Source organism: Seriola dumerili, unplaced genomic scaffold (assembly GCF_002260705.1).
Source record: "Seriola dumerili isolate Sdu_G_001 unplaced genomic scaffold, Sdu_1.0 BDQW01000301.1, whole genome shotgun sequence".
NCBI lineage: Eukaryota > Metazoa > Chordata > Actinopteri > Carangiformes > Carangidae > Seriola > Seriola dumerili.
The window spans coordinates 1,312,409-1,334,387 of NW_019174556.1; the positions used below are offsets into that span (position 1 = coordinate 1,312,409).

The following is a 21,979-nucleotide window of genomic DNA, read 5'->3' on the forward strand; positions in this document are numbered from 1 at the left end:
AATGTAATGGGCAGTCTCCACTGCAATTACCGGAACACAATCAACGCCTTGCTCTTACACTTCCTTCACTTGCTGTGCACAGGCTAGCTGGCCCGTCCCTCCCATGCTTCTCTGAGTTCATAACCTTTGACCAGGTGAACTCTGTGTCTGAGCCGTGTTTTACCTACTTGCTGCTAGCTGTGTTGTGCTGGACTCACACGTACAGTTAAGTGGTCATGACTTAGGTTTATTTTTAAAATCCTATTTTTTTTACTCACTGAGACATCATCTGTAAATCTTTATGCTCTCTCTGAGTAAAGGTTGCGATTTGTCTTCACCAAGGTTAATCATTTACCTGTCGCTGCCTCAGATCCCCCCCCCCCTCTCTCTCACACACACACACACACTAAAACATACACATGATTGCATACACCTATGTACAAGGTCAGAGCTGTCTGTTGTTTTTTTTTCTTTGTCTCTTAATATTTTTTCTCTTCCTTCTTCCATGCTGTGTTACTTTCCTGTTTCCTTTGTTACCCCTTGTTATCATAATTTTTATGTTTTTCAGATACACTTAAATGCCAAAAGATCCAACATACTCACTCCCCATTCTCTTTTTTTTTCTTTTTTTTTTTGCAAAGGAAGAGAGATTATAACAGACCAGTTTCGCTTCACACTAAGTGCTGTGATTTCCTGAGTCTCTCCTAAGAAAGGAAAACCTCAGCACAACAGTGGTCAGCACTGAGGAAGTTAGGAATATCTCCAAAGGGTCAAAAGCAGGAAGTGGTTACCCCATGCTACGGCTGAACACTGAATATATCATATTTTTGACACACACAAAATATCCAGAGGAGCGGGTCTCACCCTGACTACAGTATGTTGTACAAAGTGTCGACCTCATAGTGTCACATAGCTTCTTTTTATCACCGAGCAGAACTCCCAAAGTGAATATTGTCCTCCCTTTGTCATTAGTCTGGCAAGATAAGGCTGATAAGAGATGGAGTCATGTTAGCACTTCACACGATAGAAGGAACAGAGGGAGGGCACATTGAGCTGTAGAGGCAGAGAGAAAAGGCAACAGAGAAACTAGTCATAAAAATGCTGTTTTAATGTAGCAAGCTGCTGCGAAAACCTCGTGTGATGTGTTTTATTTTTTGTGCAATAAAGGGAACTGCATCCTGTTGAGCAGTGTCAAAATGCATCTCTTCATATTAGATGCCCCCCTAACTTTGTCTAAATCAGTATTTTTATATGATCTAATGTCATCTTGACCTGTGTCAACATGCAGCAACATAATGCTGCCTAAAGACAGAGGGCGGAAACATCATCCTGTTTCCCCACTCTTTGTTTTTGTTGTTTTGTTTTCCACTGATCCCATGTTTTTATTGTCTTCTATACATCACAATAAATGAATTAAATAATAGTTTACTTCAATAATAGTTTACTTTAAATTTATATGCTATGTCTACTGTGCATTTTTTAAAGATAAGCATCTCTCTTTTTATTCTGTCAATCTGACATTTGCATCCTTGTTGCTTCCTCTGTGGAAGAGGTGTGAACTAGTTTGCAGGTAATTCTAAGCCCTCTAGCCATTGTGTGTGTGTGTGTGTGTGTGTGTGTGTGTGTGTGTGTGTGTGTGTGTGTGTGTGTGTGTGTGTGTGTGTGTGTGTGTGTGTGTGTGTGTGTGTGTGTGTGTGTGTGTGTGTGTGTGGGATGTTGGGTCAGGTCAAATGAGTGTGTATGTTACCATGGTTGCTAGGCTTTGTAGTGTTTTACCTTTGTTGACTGCCTCACCTATCTCCATCAAAGTCCAGGCAATGTTATGACGCACAAAAACACACACTCATTGCTTGCCTAACTAGCAAGACATTCTTTTTTTAAATTTTATTTGACCTATTTGCTTTCATGACGTTGAGTCCTAGAAAAGGAGTTTGCCTTGGAGGTTGCTGTGATTTGTTGCTTCAGTGTTGTATGCAGCGTGGAGATTTGGGGATTTAAAATGCAGTGGATTTTTCCGTTCTGAACACTGGCAGTGACGGAAAACAACAGAATAAGAGGTTTATGCTCGGGAAGCCGATTTCTGATTGTTCTCTGTTCCTCCTATAGGGCTGCAGCTCTTAATGAAGTGGTGCACACACAGAGACACACACACACACACACACACACACACACACACACACACACACAGAAAAAAGCTGCACACACTGTATAACATTATTATTGATAAGGTGAGGTTGAAAGTCCAACTCCATCTCGTGGTGAGTGTGTGTGTGCAACAGGTGCCTGTGTAAGACCAAATTACTGTCACAGTATGGAGTCATATTTTACACAAACTTCTGACACACACACACATAATGAGCATGTGACCTATTTGTACTCAATGAACCTTGAGCTCGAGGTTTCAGGGTTTACAGCCCTCCATTCTCCCTGATAGGGGTCAGAGGTCAGCAAGGGATCTGAGGAACTCAACAAAACAAGGTTGTAAAACTGCTGATAAGGGAAGGTGCCCTGGGGATTTATAGATGCTGTATTTTCACTGTTCTGTCCAGTCCACATTATGTGTGTTTGTTAGGTAGGTAGTCTTGCATTTGATTGTGCCTGCAAATTGATAATGATTTTGTTTCAACAAGCAGCTATATTATTGCTTTTTCTTGATTAAGTTGTACCTTCTGAGCATTAACCCTTTCTTCTTATTTTTCATCCTTCATGTGTTTTCTGTTCTCTCTTGGATAACAGTTGGTTGATACAATTCAATGTAATTTGACGAACCTGTCTCTGTTTGCCCTCCTCAGGCCCCAGATCTGATTGGATGGTTTTGTCAGAATGACAGCCGAAGATTCTGCTTCCTCGTCGACCATGAGCAATAACGCCACCCCGTCCAAACCCACCAAATCCTCCAAGCCCTCCTCTGGTGCCCCCCACCTCTCTCTCCATGGACAGATCAACATCCCTGAGGGTGTTGCAGGTGCTCCCAATGAGGCTGCACTGGTGGCCCTGATGGAGCGCACTGGCTACAGTATGGTCCAGGAAAATGGTCAGCGTAAATATGGCCCCCCTCCTGGTTGGAACGGTCCATCTCCTCCGCGGGGGTGCGAAATCTTTGTGGGCAAAATCCCACGGGACGTTTATGAGGATGAGCTGGTCCCAGTGTTTGAGTCCGTAGGACGCATCTATGAGATGCGGCTGATGATGGACTTTGATGGGAAGAACAGAGGGTATGCATTTGTGATGTACACAGAGAAACATGAGGCCAAACGTGCCGTGCGGGAGCTCAACAACTATGAGGTGCGCCCTGGTCGGCTACTGGGGGTGTGCTCCTCCGTGGACAACTGCCGTCTTTTCATTGGTGGCATCCCGAAGACCAAAAAGCGTGAGGAGATTTTAGAGGAGGTTTCGAAGGTGACCGAAGGTGTACTAGATGTGATAGTTTATGCCAGCGCTGCAGACAAGATGAAGAACCGTGGCTTCGCCTTTGTAGAGTATGAGTCACATCGTGCAGCCGCCATGGCTCGCAGGAAGCTGATGCCTGGACGTATTCAGCTGTGGGGTCACCAGATCGCAGTGGACTGGGCTGAGCCAGAGATTGATGTGGATGAAGACGTGATGGAGACGGTGAAGATCCTTTACGTCAGGAATCTAATGATGGAGACTAGCGAGGAGACTATTAGACAGGTGAGATTAGCTGACCGATCAGTTTACAAGTTTCACTATATGATTTAATCAGGTTACAATGATATCTGACATAAAGAGGTAGAAGTTGGTATTGTTTTTCAGTATATCAGGCAAAGCTAAAACTACCCATACTTTCTCTGACGAGCAGGTATTCAGCCAGTGGAACCCTGGATGTGTTGAACGTGTGAAGAAAATCCGTGACTACGCCTTCGTCCACTTTACCTCTCGGGAGGATGCCGTCCTGGCCATGGACCACCTCAATAACACAGAGGTGGAAGGGTCCTGCATCGAAGTGACGCTCGCCAAGCCAGTTGATAAAGAGCAATACTCTCGTCAGAAGGCCTCTAAGGGGGGAGTTCCTGCCACTCCAGAGGCTACTCAGCAGAACTACGTGTACCAGTGTGATCCCTACACGTTGGCTTACTATGGTTATCCCTACAACACCCTGATTGGACCCAACAGGGAATATTTTGTCAAAGGTTAGAATTCATTTTTTTCTGTTTTTGTTCCAGTAATGATCAGTTGCAAAAGCCACAGTGTTTCTCTGAGTGCCAAGAGTTTTTATAAATGTTGGTATCAGCAGAAACTCAGTGGGCCAATGCACTGCTAAAGAGCAGCAATGACAAACACACCGTCAATTAGGAGCTATGATTTGAAATGGTCATGATGACTAAGATAATAATGATTTAATCTTTGATGACTAGAATTTCATTTGACGAAAGTCTTTAACTTGATGAGGGTTTGTGGCTTAAAATCTGAGATTTGTTGCTAAAAGGCAAAGACAGAACAAGGTGATGGACCAATGAATGCTAATCCCATTACCTTTGATTGATTAAATGTGGTCTTTGGGTGGTAGCAGGACAATCTATTTGACTTTCAACAATCATTGTGTTTTGGTTTTCTCTCCAAAGGATCCCCAATGATACAGAACAATGGTAATCTCTCACATCCTTATTCCTACTTATTCCTTCAATGAACAATGAGCTTTCTTGCCATTTGACAATAAATTTTCTAACACCATCCTTTTCTTGCTGTGCTATCAACTCCCATTTCATGCTGGGTTATTGCAGAGATCACAACAAAGCTAGAAACGTCTTGGAATACCATTTCATAGTGCCACAAACTTACATAATTAAGAGTCAGAACAGTGCTGAAGAAAGAGGTCAAACTGGACCTAAAGAACTCCAAACCCCCTGAGCTCAAACAGATATTGCTGAGAAGTTTTCCACTAGCAACATTATGAGCACATTATTCCCCTAAAATACACCTAAAAGACTCTCCTTGTAAACCAAGTCCTGATATCTTTAGAGGAGCTTTCAAAGAAATTCTAAACTCGTCGTTTAGTCTTGCTTTACATGTTGTCATACACAACTTTCAGCTTAAGATGCCCCTGCTGCCCAAGTCCTAAACCACAACCCCTGTCATCATATTACTTTAATTGTATTTTAAGCAGGTACTGTGCGAGGTCGTGGTCGTGCTGCTGCAGGTAACCGTACCCCTGGACCGCGGGGGTCATACCTGGGGGGTTACTCTGCCGGTCGTGGCATCTACAGCCGCTACCATGAGGGCAAGACCAAGCAGCCCGAAAAGCCCTATGAGCTGATGCCCAGTCTGGAGCTTGCTGCCTCCGTCAACCCAGTTGGCATCAAACCTGGCACAAGTCAGTGAGATAGATATATCCCTCCATGTCCTCGCCCACCTTAAAAGCCTTCACTAAACCTTCAAGCTCATAAATTTCTGTGTCTCTCTCAGTCCTGTGTAGTTTGAACGAGTTTTCATGAATCAAGGTAATAGTTGTTGCTGGATGGTTATGTGCAAAAGGACGTCCTTTCTCTTTACAGTAACGAATAATGACACTAAATGTATGTCCTTTCTAGCATGACCAGAAAGTAACTGCTATGCTTTGTTCCTCATTCTTTCCTTTTTCCTCCCGATATCGGAAATTTGTCTGTTCAGACTGAAACAGCACTGTGCTAAAAGAACAAAAGGGAGTGCGGTGACACGGTGAAATACGATCCAGGAAGGGAAGCAATACATCCATCAGTTTAAAGGCTGTCAGATGCCAAACCACTGCTCAGTGATTTAAAATACTATTATATTAAGGATTGTATAACTCCATCACAGCTGTACTTGATTACAGCAGCAGTCATTTTATCCTCTCTCGTGATGATTACCAGGTAAACAAAGTAATCTACCTGGAATGTAAGTGACTGGCTAACACAGTTCTTTGCCAGAATCCATCGCACTGTGTTGCACCGTGGTCTCAGTGAAATGAACGAGGCAGCCATGTGTTTTTTTCATGCAGTGCTGCCGTCGGTCTGAACATGGTTATGTGTGCTTGCACAATCTCCTTTTAGACGTGCACTCAATTCCAACTTTTGACTGAAACATAGTTGACAATACTGCGTGTTGTCTTTTTCTTTTAGTAATGGCAGAATGACGGATGGTGATATGAGTGAGCAGTAGCAGCTGCTTTAGCTTTTCTTTTCTTTTTTTTGAGTTACAACTGTTTCAGTCAAGAATGGAGTTGAAATACCAAACTACACTGCACAAACTAAAGATTATTTATCTCCCCTTATCCCTCATGTCCACTCTGTTCTGATCATTTAAAGGATAATACCAGTGTCATGGAGAGTTCTTGACCATCTCATTTTGCTCGGTTTGCAGTGCACGCTGTATGTGTTTTTTGTTTTTTGGCATGTACTAATTTTTTGTTTTGAAGTATAAAGTCTACAGTGTAATTACAGTAATAGTAATTGTAGTGACATTAATTTAACTGCTTTCCCAGCCAAAAAGAATGTGGCAGCAAAGTTGCAAGGTGGCTTGTTTTTGAAAGATTGTTTCCTGGTCTTTCTTTTCTCCTTCGGTCCTGACAGTAAGCATAAGGAAATTAATAGAGTTCACTGACAAGAATGAGGAGAAAAAACCCAACTCGCCTTTAGGACATAAAACAGAAAAAATCTCAGAAAATGAGATTATGGATTTATGTGAGCCAATCCTTTAAATTCTAAATTTCATGTACTTTTTTATATTGATATGACAGAAATGCAAAATACAAATGCACACACTGGTATTATTCTTCAGTCTAACACAAAGGTTACTAAACCTACCACATTGGCCAATTATGTTGTTTTTCTAACTCAAAATTTATATTGAACTGCCCATTATTACTAGTAATGTCATGTATTTGCTGATCAGAGGTCCATTTTGTGAAGCGTTTTTTCTCGATGCTCCCTCTGGAACGATTTGACCCCAGTCTGGAGCCCGGTCTCAGACCCAGTCTGTGTGGAATCACAGGATCACCACCAGATTGAAAAGACTTTTGTCCATCTGAAACAATGACTGACGTTGTGTTCACTCTGTGTGGGTGTGTGTGTGAGTGTGTGTGTGTGTGTGTGTGTGTGTGTGAGAGTGTGTGTGTGTGTGTGTGTGTGTGTGTGAGAGTGTGTGTGTGTGTGTGTGTGTGTGTGTGAGAGTGTGTGTGTGTGTGTGTGTGTGTGTGTGTGTGAGTGGAACACTGGGGTTAATCCACAGTTGAGCACCAACCTAATCCGAATCACACCACAACGTCAACTTGTGTAACTTATTATTTTTTCACTTCTTGCCTAAATGATACCCTTCAAACTGTCTTTCTCTTTCTTATCCTTCATCACCTCGGTTTTCCTCACTCTTTCATAGATCTAGGTATCACTGTTTCATGGGTGCATGTATTGCATGTCTCCTCCTCTTATTTCCTGTATTTTGAATTCAAACATATTAACACATATGATCTCTTGCTATACTCTGTTGTCTGCTGTGGTCCAGTCTGTTATCCAAGCTCTCATTCGTGTGTTCTGTCTCTGTGCAGTGGCATTGCCGACTCTAGGTGGGCAGTACCCAGTGTTCAGTGCGGCTCCTGCAGCCAAGCTGATGGAGGAGGGGAAGGTGCACACGGTGGAGCACCTTATCAACCCTCTGGCCATGCAACACCCTGAACACACCACCGCTACTGCTGCTGCTGCCACCGTCCTGCCTGCAGTCTCCACCCCTCCACCTTTCCAGGTGTGCAGAGGGACACTGTGTACAATGTTTCACAAATGTGAATGATTCATGCGCATTAAGATGCAGGGTTGGGAGTGAATTACATGTAATTAGTTCTATGATACACCTTGACCTAACTAGCAGTTTAACTACATTTTGCAGTAGCTTGCTGGTAGTTCAGCTACATTCATATGTGCATAGTGATTCAAGTAGTTAAATTACCTTTTTGCCATTTTTGTTTGAAACTACAAACAAATTTGGCCCATAAAAGGGTTCTGCCCCCTTTTCTTTTCACCCCGACCACTGTGAGGGCCTACCCTGGCAAAATATTGAACCTGTATGATGACTTGTGACTGACACTGTTTCAGTGTTTTTAAACTAGTGGCTAGGTGTTATTATAACCAACAGAAATGATGATTACTACAACTTACCGACTAATAGTGCTATAACCTACAAAAACATTAATGTTCATTTCATTGGCTACAAAAAGAGTTATTTTTCTTTATGTTACTATGAATTTTTATATTTCAAATAACTTAGAATACAGTTTATATAATCTATAGTAGTCTGAGAACGTTATGTTGGATTCTTCAAGGTAAAACAACACACCATTCAATGCATTCATTCAGTGAATCTACTCAACATACACAGAGTATAATCATTCAGGACATGCTTAATGCTCTTTTGTTTTTCCGCCTACATTTCCCAGGGTCGTCCAATCACTCCCGTCTATGCCATGGCCCACAATGTGCAGCGTATTCCAACAGCCGGTGGCTTGTATGGAGCTGGATACGTCCCCATCACAAACTACGCTGCCAACACAGCAGCTCTGGCTGCTCTGCAGAAGAATGCAGCGGTGGCAGCTGCAGCATATGGAGGCTACACCGGTTACGCTGTGCCACAGGCCTTTCCCGCCACGGCCTTCCAGCTGCCCATCCACGATGTCTACCAGACATACTGATTCTGAGGCTCAGGCCACATGAAATAACGACAAGTTTTCCTGTCTGTGACTTAACGACCACTGCAACATCTCAGAAGTGCCCGTCTCATCGTATAGAAACATCTCTTAAGCTTGTGAACCTCCAAGAGCTCTGAAGGAATGAAGCAAATGTTCAGAACACAGACAGTGACAAAAAGACATCTCATATCTGTCACACATACTGGCCTCAGTGCAGCCTGGACCCAAGGCCGTATGACACGCTTAATAATGCAGCACCACTGTTTTCTACTGAATATCATAACACACATAGAAGACACTCCACCCACTGAGGAAACCTGCCCGTATGTGGTGACAATGATGTCCCCCAACAATCAGCATAACTCATAATTACAACACAAACACAACCCCCATTTTCTCTGACCCTCTCCACCTTGTTGCCATGGCAACGGGAACACTGAAGGTACATTCAAGTATTTATGAAGAGAAGATACATATTTAAGGTTTTATTCTATGCAGGTCTTTTTATTTTGTGGGTCGTATTTGTTTTCTGAAGCAGGAGAGATAGACCTTTACACTATGTCTAAAAAAAATTAAGAAAGTGTAAAAACCTGTGATTGGGTGGGATTCGGGGAAAGAGAAAAGTTAATTGAAAGGAAGTAAAAATACAACAGGAACTACTGACAAATGAGGATACCACTGAAGACAGTTGTCTTTGGATATACTAATGTTTTTTTAGTATATTTTTTTTCATTAATATATAGTATTCTACACAATGCTACACACTGTAGGTGATGCTGTCCGTCCATGCTGGTTGAATGTGTATGCTTCAAAAACACCTGTTTGGTACTTTTTGGTTCATTTAGTTTTATTTGTGTTTTGGTTGTTTTTAATGACGGTTGTAAGTGTTTTTGTTTTTTTTTTGTTGTTTTTTTGCCTACAATTAGTTTGCTTGTTTTTATGTCTCCACTTTAACTTTTGAAAACATATAGTATATCATGGTTTGTTTGAAGAAAAGTAGCCAACTTACTAATATTATTGTGACAGATTCCCTGGGGAACAAATACTAGAGAAAGAAGCTTGAAGGCTTTTTGAGTTATTTGCTACATGGTTTATCTACAAGCCTTTTGGAAAGTAACATCATGTACACGGAGATGTTTCCCATCCTCTGAAACTGCGCTGGCAGGGGACTAAGACTGAACAGATATTAGTTGTTTTTGCTCATTTGTGTATGTTTTTATTATTGTTTTTTTGAATTGCTTGACTTTTGAAAGGTGAACAAATATGGACAGTGATGAGAGACATTTTTCTGTATGGACTGGAGCACTCTGTCTCATAAAGTGCTCCTGCATTTGCCAGTGCTAACCAAAAATTTATGGCTACGTACACTCCAGTCTCATGACATCAGAAAACTTCTCTGGGCCTGACTACAGGGCCTTACATCTGCGTGCATGTGCTACTCTATGCCTTTCACTGTGCCTTTCATAACAAAACACCGAGAGGAAACGACTTCCATCTGTGCATAGCACCGGAGTCTTCTCCGTTCATATAACTAATGAACCAGATTTCTGCTATCACTGTGTTTTGGTGAGACGTGTAGGTTTCAGTCTCTGCAGTCAGATGTGACAAGGCTACCTCTCTCCTGTAGTCTCCTCTCTGATCGATCCTGCAGTAACACTCCATATGTTTGTCTGCTCTCCATTTCTTGTCCTCAGAACTGTGCTTGACCGAGGTGCACTTAAACGTATTTATGACAGGCAAGAGATTTGCCACTTTCAGATGAAGAGATATTAAATACTGAGCATGAATTCATGTGTGAACTGGGCTAGTTGGCATTTTTTTTTCAATTTCTATGTGTCTGACAGAGTTTTTCCACGCAGTTAAAGCATAAAAGATAAACAATAGAATAACCCTTATGAATGTTTAGTAGGCACTTTTAAAACTCTGCAGTGTGTTGATGGTGTAAAATTGAACTGGAATAACTGGAGCAATACCTCATGCTGATATAAACAAGTAGCTATACATGTATTTACTACAACACAAACCGCAAGCAGCTGTTGATCATGAAGTCACACTCCACAATGGCCACAACAGACAAAGCATTTGTGTGCTGGTTTGTATTTCTCAACCACTTCTATTAGTTTCAATTCTTGCAATCCAACTTTTTTTTCATTCACTGCATTTGAGGAGATTTCATTTGCTAATTTTCTATCAACTCTTCAGATTTTTAATCACATTTTACACACAAAGTAATATGATGAGTTTGACTTTGATGATGGCCTGTATTTTGAGGTTGTGAAAAAGATCAAGACTAAGTTATTGATCCAAGAAGAATAGTTTGATCATCCACAGCAAACAAGTCGCATTTGTTTCATCTCCCTCTACATTTTGCTACTCATCTCCCCTTGGAAACTGGATTTCATTTAGAAAGCAAACTGCTGTCAAACTGCTTTTATTATTTTCTTGTATGATGACAATAAGTCAGGATATATTTAATATATGCATTACATGTGTTGTCTATGAAGTGAGAAGAAAAGGTATAATATATTGTAAAACATATTTCTTTTCTTTATTTACACCTTGTTTTAGGGATAAAAAAAGTCAGAGTAACAAAAGTAGAAAAAAAAAACTCTTTTTTGCCAAAGTGTCCAATAGTTTTTAAACATTCAAGGTTCATGTGTTTTTTCTTATGTGTAATATTATGTTGTTGTTGCTGTTTTGAACCAGATTTGGTGTGATGAGTGGGAACACAAAGGCCATCTCTTTCTGCTTCAAATTGTCAACCAAGACTAAAACTGGCTGATGGAAGCGTGATGACCCGCTGGCACTCTGAGCTCATGGTGTCGAAACTCTGCTTGTCAGTTTTGATGAAACTATTAAAGGTCTCATCGTGATTTAAGAGCCCTGTGTTAGACAGCAGACAAGTGTGTCCTTCTGGTTCTGCCTCCCACTCAAAACACCTGCTTCACTTTCTATTGTCTGCATTTCACCCACACTACAGCAGGAGGAGTTCCTCCTCCTGCTCCTTGTGTCATTGGTGTGGAGCTGCATATGCCTAGTTTAATATAGGTGTTACCATTTAAACTCTTTCTAGTGTGTGCCTTATTGCCAAGATGTGCCCTTTGCCATTCCTTTGTAGACCTATGCAGACTATTTTCTATCTGAAGGTTTGTTTAAAAAAAAAAAAAAAAAAGCTTGTTCGGCATTGTTATATTTATAGTGTTAAAGTAGATAAATAAAGCATTTTCAAAAGGATGCAATGTTATGCTGTGTTATTCATTTGTCTCTCTATGTATTTCCCTGCGTGCCAAACCATGTAAACTTGACTTAGTTTTAGATTAAACTGCATAGCTGTGAAAGTGCTAAAAAGGGTCAGTAGTTACTTGAAAGGTTCAGAAGTAGAGGACTTTGACTCTGACCTCTGTGAATGGAAACCCATCCCTGACCTCATACATCAGCTATTATTAAGCAATGTGTCATGGTGGAGAAAGCAGAGGCAGCACCGTGTTTGGAGAATGTTTCATAAACTTCTCTGTGGCGGGTCAACTTTACTCTAGAAACATGTTGTGCCCCGGCGAGGAGTTCAGGGAGGATTTTAAGAACATAAGTAGCCTTCATCATGCAGTACAACATGTACAAGAAGGCAATCACAAGTACATCGTTTTTTTGTTTTGTACAATGTCACCACCTTTTAGCTAACTGATCACGTTTTACCATGAAAATGTGGTGACAGGTTGCAGGAAAAGCAACAACCTAATACATTAGGGATGGGCAGATTGATACCTAAAGTGACATCAGTAGGGCTGACACTAAAAACTGTAACAATCTCAAGTTAGATCATGTTTTGGGCACATGAACATGTTTCTTCATGCACTCTCTGCTTCTGCTGCTGCAGTGTGCATGTGCATAATGATCTCTTCAGTAGTTCAGAAAGTTCCCACAACAAATATTTGTTATTTGCCATTCATAACTTTCTAATATTTTAATAAATAGATAGATAAAATAATAAAGTAAAAAATGTATTCAGAAGTAGCAGACTAATGGTGCCTTCCTACGTTCCCTTCCATTCCCTTCCTTACCCAACAAGAATTTAGTATTACAAAAATATTGGTATCAATATCGGTTATTCTGTTATTGGGTTACTGCCCACATGCTGGTTTGTGTTTGAGTTGTGTGTTCATGATAAGTGTATGATTAATAAATGCTTCACAGACTCTGTCAAACCACTGGAAAGAGTGAGTTTATTTCCCAGAAATATTATCTCCAACATGCTGCCATAATAAACACATCCCCATACCACACCTACTTTTATCATTTTAAATAGTGGCAGGAGCAAGTTAAATTTTAAACCTAGCTGGATACCCCAGTGCTGTTTGAAGGAACTAGTGTATCATTTAGGATAATATTGCCATCTGGTGGCAAACGCAATTTATCAGAGCAGCCTGCAGCAGAGCTAATATCCAGGATTTTAAGTGGCAGCCATGTTAGCTCCACAGTCGTAAACGCAGAGTATTGCGGGAAACATAAACCACACTTAATATTACTTGAAGTTCAGATAGAAATTCAACACGTGCAGAGGGAATATATTTACCATACAGCAAGTGTTGAGAAAAATAGAATTTATTAATTTAATTAGCACAGAACACAAAAATACTGTAGGAATAAAATACAATGAGAATAGTGATTTCATTCCGTTCTATGTGTGACAGGAAAAATATTCTGCATGTAGGCTATGGAACATTCTTCCATATTTACACTAATATTATATTACTTACTGTTATTTATTGTGAAAAAATATATTGCTAATTCTATGCAGGAGAATTTTTTAAATTCTCATTTTGTATCCCAAAGCGGTAAAGACACGAGAAAAACGGGAGAAATATCCTTGAAACAAAATCCAAGCGCTGTTGATCTGACTTTCACTACAGTTCCCATGATGCCCCGGCAGCCATCCGTATGCGCGCTGCCTTTGCACGGCTGTTGCTGCCTTTGCAGATTTATAAACAATGCCGCTAGGTCTAGTCGATCTGCAAAAGGCACAGAGGGAAATCCAGATGATTGTAGCAGCTGCTAAAATGCGTCTCCGCTCCTGAATGTAACCCCGGTTTATATTTGGCTTAAAGGAGACGCAACAAAGCGCACAAAATGGTTGTGCACCAGGCCCGGGCGAATAAGTAGGTTTACTATAGCTTTAAGAACGCGAAAATAGTGTCTGCTTCTTTAAAATTATATCGGTTTATTAATGAATAGATAATTAAGAAAAGTTTTCAATTTCTAATCAATAAATATATGCATTTAATTTGCGACGAACTCAGCGCACTGACGGAAAATGTCCCACTGTTGGATAAAGGCCGCTTGCCATCAAAACGTCTTTAAACCAGATGTGGTCCGTTTTTCCTCTAATTGCAAGTAAACCTGCTTGACTTTGAGCGGAATTTGAGGTAGGCAGAAGTGTCCTCACGGTGATGGAACCGGTCGGCGACCGAACCGGAGATGTAAATACAGGTGAAGAATCGGCGGAGGACAAGGCCGCAGATCAGACCCCGGCCACCAGTACGACCGTTACACCGCGGAGGGGGCTCAGAGAGCGGGGAGCGGGCCGCCCGAGGTCCGGCGTCTCCGCTTCGTTAACGGACGTTAACGGAGCAGCATCGAGCCCGCAGAGCTCGGGACGGGTTCTCAGAGACAGGTCAACGAGGGCAGTACCGGCCTGGCTGAAGGACACCAAGAGCGACGACGAAGACGAACCGAGCCAGGACACCGGCGCGACCAAGCGGAGGAAAGTTTCCAACTCCAGGCGGAAGAAAATTTCAGAATCTGCGGGTTTGGCAGAGGCTGAAGGGGGGGTCGCAGGTGACAGCCTTCAAGGCACAGAGTAAGTTTTTAATTGCGTAACCCGAGATAGAAAGAGCACTACATTTGTTTATGATGAGCCTGTCTACACTTTTAACGTGTGTGTTAATGACGGTGGGGTCAGTTCCTGTCAAAAGCACGCCTTCAGCATAGCTCGTCCCCTTTCTGCTGTTCTGTATAGGGAGGGTGGAGTGAAACTTACCTGGCTTCGAAATTTGTCATATTTTATTCAGTGCTACAACTTTTTAATGCATGTGATGAATGATGGCATGTCGCTCTGCAGGTAGAGAAAATGTCACATCTCAGTGTTTTTTTTCTCATTTGCGCAGCTCTGAGAACCTCAAGAAACCTGCTACAGATGCTCAAGGTAATTAGAAAATTGTTATATAAGAGCCTCTTGATATATGTGGTATGCCTTTTACTAAGTTTACATTTAAATTAAATGTCATTCTATGCTATTGGATTACTGCGTATTTCAAACCCTGTGTCATGCATGTATTATACTTGATGGCAAACAGTATGTTTGATGGCATGCCTCTGCTGCCTCTCTCCAGCTCTTCCCTCTAGACGCCCCCCAGCCCAGACTCGTGCCAAGCCCCCTTCTGGCAGGGCCAGTCGCAGCTCTGCCAAGCCTGTGTGTAAGACCGAACCTGGAATGGAGAATCCAGCTGGTGAGCAACCTGTTGACAATGAGCCTGTAATTCACAAATCAAATCATACACACACAGAGACACTGAAATACCATGCTGACTACTGTTCTTGAGGTTGGTTATTCTTTAGAAATTTAGAAAATTGTCAGTGAAATCAGGTTCTTGTTTTCTAATTATGGAATGGTTGTCATTATGGATTTTCAGTCTAACTAATGGCATCATTGCTGCTTTTTTTTAGTTGAAAATTTAGGTGCAAACCTCTCCTCATCCCTCCTTACTACTTAAGATAATTGTTTGTTTTATGCATTCATGCTTTTTCCTTTTTGCATCATTTACAGTAGTTGCCTTGCTTAACCTCTTGACATCTTTCTTTTTCTGTATGTCATGCAGCAGTGGAAGGAGAGGTGAACAATAAAGAGAAGTATGACATGTATGTATTTTTGGCCCTTTGGGTAAAGCATGATATGAACATTGCAAGCATTAAAGTTCATTGCTGAAGTTGTATTTTTTTGGTGTTGTATGGTTTAAGTATATATTAAAGAATTCGTTAATCCAAATTCACAAGGTCTCATTTATTTTATTCCTCATGGTATCAAGCCATGCAGATACTTTTTTTTAACAGTTTTATTAAGAAGTTATCTGGGAAAATATGTTTCTTATGATATGGGTGAACTTACCCTTTTAAAGATGTGATTATGTTGGATTTTATCACATCTTTGACACAAATTTACAGGCCGTTAGGCTGAAAAATATAGCACAGATATATATTTACTTGGTCTGATTTTGTGGGTCAGCATCATTTTAAAAAATATATTAAAAAAGAATGGTATATGCATTATCTTTAACAATAGAGAAGCTGAATATCATATATTGTAAGCATATATCTTGTTCTGATAGTTCTAATCCGCTGGTCTCATGGTTTTTTACTGTCTTGTATATTGTGAAAGTGTGTGCCTGATTAATGGTGTGTTTTCATGACTGCTATGTTTCAGTAAAAAAAAAGAGGAGGAAAGCGTAAATGTTGCTGACCCAGTCTTGGATGATGAAGACCCTCCATTTCAGGATGACCCTAACGACCTCAACTACCAGCCACAGAGTCAGAGGTAAACTTTTCTGAAGTGCATCACTTGATCCCCTGCAGAAAGTGTAAAATCCTGTCTCAAGTCTTGATTGTTTTGCTTTCAGCGGTGCAGAGGAGGAAGAGGGCCTCAGCAGTGACGAAGATGTTCCTTTTAGAGATGACTTAAATGACCAGAGCTACGACCCGAAGGGTGAAAGGTGTGTGTGTGTGTGTGGGAGGGGTTCAGATTGCACCTCTGTTTGCATTAGATGTGGATATCTCCATGCTCAGACATGATTAGACATAGGTGCCATGTTTTTTGGGTTTTTTTTTTTCGTAACTGGATATTTCTCTGTTTTTCTTCTTAGGGATGCCCCGAAACCAAAGCGTAGAGCTCCTCTTAGACAGAAGGAGAAGAAAGAAAAAGATAAGGCACCTAAAAAAGAGAAAGAGGTCGCTGAGATAAAGATAGAAGGTTCGGACAATTTGGAGAGTGTGGAAGAGGAAGTAAAGCTAGAAGAAGAAATTGTGGAGGACCCGGATGGACCCAGGAAGTAAGCACAGTACCACTCAATGTGTATACAGTTATCAGTTGGACAGATTCACATTCCTTTTATGTCTAATGTTAAGCATTTTTTCTAACTGTGACTATATTATTACAGGTTCAGTCTGAACATAATGTGTGTTGTTCTTGTTTATATGGTTACAAAGCAAACTCCTTTTCAAAGTGGATTTGTATTCACGATATAAAATGGCTCTGACTTTCAATTGCAACTCAATAACATAATTTTGTTTGTTCACTGTGTGTCAGGAGAGGCCGGCGGAAAAAAGATGACAAAACCCCACGGTTGCCAAAGAGAAGGTAAAATTTATGTCTTTATTGGGTCATTATAATCTCAAATTCAAATAATATATTTTCATGGATTATCATCCAGAAATTTAAGGATATGATAGTGATTGAAGACTGACATAATTTTCAATGGACATGTTAATATGTGTATATGTGGTCCATCACAGTGAAGATGTGGAGATTCATTAAAATATTTGATATTGTAACATTACAGTGACATATGCTTCACCCACACAGAAAGAAGCCCCCAGTGCAATATGTGCGCTGTGAAATGGAAGGATGTGGGACGGTCCTAGCTCATCCTCGCTACCTACAGGTTTGTCTCAGCAACTACACAATTCCACTGAGGATTGTTTACATCTGTCACAGGGTCAAATACAGTTAACGGAAATGTATTTCAAACTCTGCTTAAATTTTTCACATATTTCAAACATCAATAGTAGTGATGTGAAAGAAAATAAAGACAAATATTTAATGTCCATCACATTTTCCCAGAGTCCTAAGTTCTGTCTTAAAATTACTTGATAAAATTTCTGTTGATAGACTAATTGATTAATTGTTTCAGCACTAAAAGGGGTCCAAGTTGAATTCCTGGTGAATTGTTTTGTCAATATCAATAGCTGAGGGGAACTAAACTTGGATCCAAGGTGTTTGACATTAGCACAGTTCTGAAGGGAATTATCAGTTTTGCAAAACATGTTCAGATACGTTCCAATAATCATTTCCACTTTATTGACAATTTGACCATACATGCCTTTATCATTCCTGATAACAAAACCTCATTCACCATGACACACTCCATCCAACTGAGTCTGATATACCGTTCTGCATTTTCTCTGTTTTCCACAACAGCACCATATAAAATACCAGCACTTACTCAAGAAGAAATATGTATGTCCTCACCCGTCCTGTGGAAGGCTTTTCCGCCTACAGAAGCAGCTTCTGCGTCATGCAAAGCACCACACAGGTACACATATGCGCATACATACAGCATGTATTAGGTTTGATCTGTTTGACCATTTCTCCCTATAATTAATAATGAAAGTACATGAAAACACATCTATATTTGAGTGTTTTATGATTCTAGACCAGAGAGACTACATTTGCGAGTTCTGTGCTCGTGCCTTCAAGAGCTCCCACAACCTGGCTGTGCACCGCATGATCCACACAGGAGAGAAGCCCCTACAGTAAGTACTTCCCTGTTCCCAATTTTTGATCATTTGCTCTCTTAATTTAGACATTTATTCATTTCGTAAAGTTAAACTAGATCACTAAAAAAAACATTTCCTCTCAATTTTCTATTCTTCTATGAATAGGTGTGAGATCTGTGGCTTCACCTGTCGCCAGAAGGCGTCTCTCAACTGGCACATGAAGAAGCACGATGCTGATGCCACCTATCAGTTCTCCTGCTCCATTTGTGGTAAGAAGTTTGAGAAGAAGGACTGTGTTGTGGCCCATAAGGCTAAGAGTCACCCTGAGGTGCTAATCGCTGAGGCGCTGGCAGCCAACGCTGGCGCCCTCATCACAACCCCTGCCTCCCTGCTGGAGCTGCCGGGAAACCCCATGCAAGCAGAGGTCACCAACTTGGACGTGAGCCAGGTAGGGCAGGATGGGCAGGTGGACCAGCTGAGCCAGGAAGGGCAGGTTGGGCAGCAAGTGGCTCAGGTGTCCCAAATGGGTCATGTGGCCCAACAGGTGAGTCACCAGGTGGTTTTACTGGGACAAGACCAGAGCCTCCATACCATGCAGGTGCCAGTGACGATTGCTCTGTCCCCTATCGACCCCCCTTCACCGGCTGACAACCAGCAGCAGACTCACCTCCAGCTGCAGATGCCCGTCCAGTTTGTGCAGGCCGCTCAGCAGCCACAACAGCCTCAAATCCAACAACTGACCCTCCATTCCAGCTCAGTGGTGACGCAGCACCGACCCCAGCTCCAGCCTCTTCAGTCGTATTCCTCCCAGCAACAGAGCCAGGGGCAGACACAAATCCTGCAAATGACCTTCCAGCCGGTCAGCCAGTCCCAGACCCACATTCAGCAGATCCCAATCCTAGCGACCTCTCATCAACTTCAGACCCTGCAGACAGCCGCTCCGAGCCCCCCTCTACTGTCCCCATCCCAGCCTCAGTCCCAGGATCCAGCCTCCACCAACGGGGACAGCTTTATTCTGGACAATCCCGTGCTCACTTCCTCCTCTCCATCAGCCAACTCCCTCCAGCATACAGAGGCTGGGGGGGAGGACGGCGTGGTCTGGGAGCAAACAGGCCATGGGGAAGTTCTGGCTGACGGCACTGAGAGACATGTGCAGCAGGCCCTCATGTAACATGAGGATGGAGCACACAAAGAAGAAAATAGAGGAAGATTATGTCACCAGTGACCTAATATTACTGTATTGCAATGTTTGAGGTAAATGTAGGATCACCAATATATTATGTACTGTTCACTCATAGTCATATTTGGTAGTTTTTTTTAGAATATCTGTATCAGGGAAAGATATGTATGTGTCTGTATGTGTAAGTTGTTGCCTTTGTACATAACAGTCCTGTAAACTTAACTAGCCTTTTATGTGAGTGTGTGTATTGATGCTGAGGTAATGCTGCAGAGATGTTGCTATTATGCAATAATATAGCATACCTCTTAGTAATATACAGCACATCCAATGCCAGGTGTGTCGCAAGTTCCTACTGGAATAAATCAAATTAATTTATATAATGAATTAAACATAAAACACTTGTTAGAAAGCTATAAACATCCACAATATGTGTGGGGTGAGTAAAATCTGTTTCAGCAAATAGACAGTCGTTTTTCATTTATTGTCCAGATCAACTAAAAAACATTCACTCGAGGTCAAAGCACACTCTGAATTCACAAATAAAGATTAAACATTTAAAAACCTGGGAAAGTATAGAGAGGAAAAAGGTGTTTCACAGGCCTGTAAAAAGTCACAAAATATGCATATTTTAGAGATCTGGGCAATGTCATTAAACCTGTTCCAATGATATTTGTGCAGCTGTTTGTTAAGCCTTGCTGTTAATTGACTTTGAAGGAATAATAGCCCGTATAATGTAGTCTTAGGTCAATGTAGGTAGGCAAAAGGTGGCCTTGGACATTTTAAATCCCACATAAACCCTCAAAAAACAGCAAGCCCAGTCAATGATTTAGACAGTTAAACTCAAAACTTGTCTATAATCTTTACCTTGGAAACCGCTCTGATCTGTGAAATAGGATGTGTGGTAGCACTAAAAACAAAAACTGTTCATTTATATGATGTAAATAAATGTCTTAACATTTATCCAAAGTGTTTTCATTGACAGTTGGAGGACATCCTTCTGGGGGGAAAACCCAAAGCATCACAGAATTCTTTCTTTCCATTCAGTTCGGGCAGCTACAGATTAATTGGTGGCGTGGTCAGCCGTTACTGGTAAGGTTGGTGGTTCAGTCCTCAGCTCCTCCTGTCCACACCACAAATGGCTCTTGATGTGTGTATGTGAGGAATACAAATGTAAGTTGCTGCCAGCAGTAATGTACCCATAGGCCTGAGTTATTGATTTATCCTACAATGGACAGTAGACAATTTCTACAGACTGATACAGAGAACATATTTCACCTGCACTACATACTATTGCTTTATGAGAGCACAGTGTTACAGCTCAGGAAACATCCATCAGGACATATTAATCCGCTCTCTGTCCCTTTGCATGGCATACTGCTTCATAGCTCGTTTAGGAGGAATCAAGGTGTTACTCAGTCCAACCCTCCTCTTCTTCACTTGCTGCCCTCCTGACTCTTCCTCCTCTGAGATGTTCTGGGATCCTGCACCACAGGAGCCACCTGCATGGGGCTCAACGTGTTCTGAAGCTGGTGCAGCCTCATCACTTACAGGTGGATGACAGTCAGTGGGAGTGACTGGGGTCTGGAGGTCACTGTCATGAGCAAACTTGCATTTGATCCCAAACCTGCACCTTCCGTCCTTCCTGTATGACACACACACCCTTTTACCTCCTATCTGGGTGGGTTTAGCCTGCATTGTTAAGGGGACATGTTTCTGTAAGGCGCTGAGCTTCTGGTCAGCTTGAGCCTTGAAAGGGTTGGCAAACACACTGCTGTCAGAGCAGGCATTTAGAGGAGGAGGAGGCAGTTTATTAGGGGTGAGTGAACCCAGGGAAGGTGCAGGCAGTGTGGGCTGACAGGCTGCAGATGATGCTGGTGCCAGGGGGTGTGGTGGTGATGAAGAGGGCTCTGGGTCCTCTTCCTCTGGTTCTGAATCACTGGAAGCTGAACCAGACTCCAGCAAGAAATTGCGGGTCTTTTTGACAGCTGTCGCCTCATCGCCCACCTCCTTGACAGAACTTGAGGATAGTAAAGGAGCAGAGAAAGAGAATACAAGTTAAAAGTTACAGTTAAAAGATACGTTAATAACCCATGTAATATTATTTACAATTATCTGACAATCCGTGTATAGTAAAAAGTGTTTTCTAAGTTAATATTTACCCATTCCCACCGGTGTTTACATCTCCATCGCTGTCAGATTCAGAGGACACTCCGTAACCAACCAGAGAGTTCATACTTTTACAATTAACTGAAGCTAAGCTCGTTAGCTTGTCAGCTTTGTTTCAAAATGAAAGCGAGCTAATGCTGCTAGATGACTACACTCTTATAGTAAAAGGATGAATTTATCAAAGTAATATAGCAGTAAATATCTAATCATTCCCATTTCCTATTCTTCAACATCTACGTTTCCACTAGTGTTAGCTATTAGCTTCCGTCATGTAGCCGCAGCTCAGTGTTTACATTCTAGCAGCCTGCACTGCCCCCTGCAGCACAGGCGTGGTAGTAGTGACGCCAATTTATTTACAGATCGCATTTAAAACAAGCGTTGATCGAAGTGCTTTGTAGAGAGATTCAGCATACTTTGTTTAGGTATTTCACGTACTGTCATTAGAGGTTCAGGTGTACACA

General features: G+C 41.7%; 3 protein-coding genes across 11 annotated transcripts in view; 2 read left to right on the top strand and 1 right to left on the bottom strand.

Annotated features, from left to right (window-relative positions):
- rbm47 (RNA binding motif protein 47) overlaps window positions 1-11,863 on the top strand; it is a 33,021-nt gene extending 21,158 nt beyond the window's left edge. For 4 of the 8 annotated variants that reach the window (XM_022758442.1, XM_022758444.1, XM_022758443.1 and 1 more), the window contains 6 exons: window positions 2,772-3,651; window positions 3,800-4,130; window positions 4,563-4,586; window positions 5,102-5,311; window positions 7,499-7,692; window positions 8,381-11,863. In XM_022758442.1, coding sequence (XP_022614163.1) covers window positions 2,803-3,651; window positions 3,800-4,130; window positions 4,563-4,586; window positions 5,102-5,311; window positions 7,499-7,692; window positions 8,381-8,632 — 1,860 coding nt within the window. In that variant the 5' untranslated portion in view covers window positions 2,772-2,802 and the 3' untranslated portion in view covers window positions 8,633-11,863. The remainder of the gene's footprint in view (window positions 1-2,771; window positions 3,652-3,799; window positions 4,131-4,562; window positions 4,587-5,101; window positions 5,312-7,498; window positions 7,693-8,380) is intronic. The other 4 variants (XM_022758446.1, XM_022758449.1, XM_022758448.1 and 1 more) reach the window with 4 other exon arrangements.
- Window positions 11,864-13,432: 1,569 nt separating this feature from the next.
- Window positions 13,433-20,312, top strand: LOC111231478 (E3 ubiquitin-protein ligase ZFP91-like). 2 transcript variants are annotated; one of them, XM_022758583.1, is made up of 12 exons: window positions 13,433-14,483; window positions 14,791-14,828; window positions 15,016-15,132; window positions 15,502-15,541; window positions 16,104-16,214; window positions 16,297-16,389; window positions 16,540-16,725; window positions 16,983-17,033; window positions 17,259-17,337; window positions 17,874-17,988; window positions 18,109-18,208; window positions 18,338-20,312. In XM_022758583.1, the coding sequence occupies exons 1-12, from the start codon at window positions 14,074-14,076 to the stop codon at window positions 19,341-19,343; spliced, it is 2,346 nt and encodes a 781-aa protein (XP_022614304.1). In that variant the 5' UTR covers window positions 13,433-14,073; the 3' UTR covers window positions 19,344-20,312. The 2 variants fall into 2 exon arrangements, with proteins under 2 accessions (XP_022614304.1, XP_022614305.1); XM_022758584.1 differs by having other exon boundaries at window positions 15,502-15,532.
- On the bottom strand, window positions 19,815-21,778 carry LOC111231479. Its single transcript, XM_022758585.1, has 2 exons — window positions 21,512-21,778; window positions 19,815-21,369 (listed from the first exon to the last, which is right to left on the bottom strand). Exons 1-2 carry the CDS (start codon window positions 21,583-21,585, stop codon window positions 20,685-20,687), a joined length of 759 nt encoding a protein of 252 aa, XP_022614306.1. The 5' UTR covers window positions 21,586-21,778; the 3' UTR covers window positions 19,815-20,684.
- Between the last annotated feature and the right edge of the window lie 201 nt (window positions 21,779-21,979).

Excerpts from the sequence above, each read along its gene's own strand:
- LOC111231478 (XM_022758583.1), top strand. The coding sequence starts at position 14,074 with ATGGAACCGGTCGGCGACCGAACCGGAGATGTAAATACAGGTGAAGAA. Across the intron at positions 14,484-14,790 it reads GACAGCCTTCAAGGCACAGA|CTCTGAGAACCTCAAGAAAC; the intron begins GTAAGTTTTTAA and ends TCATTTGCGCAG. Across the intron at positions 16,390-16,539 it reads TACGACCCGAAGGGTGAAAG|GGATGCCCCGAAACCAAAGC; the intron begins GTGTGTGTGTGT and ends TTTTCTTCTTAG.
- LOC111231479 (XM_022758585.1), bottom strand. The coding sequence starts at position 21,585 with ATGAACTCTCTGGTTGGTTACGGAGTGTCCTCTGAATCTGACAGCGAT. Across the intron at positions 21,370-21,511 it reads GTAAACACCGGTGGGAATGG|TTCTGTCAAGGAGGTGGGCG; the intron begins GTAAATATTAAC and ends ACTATCCTCAAG.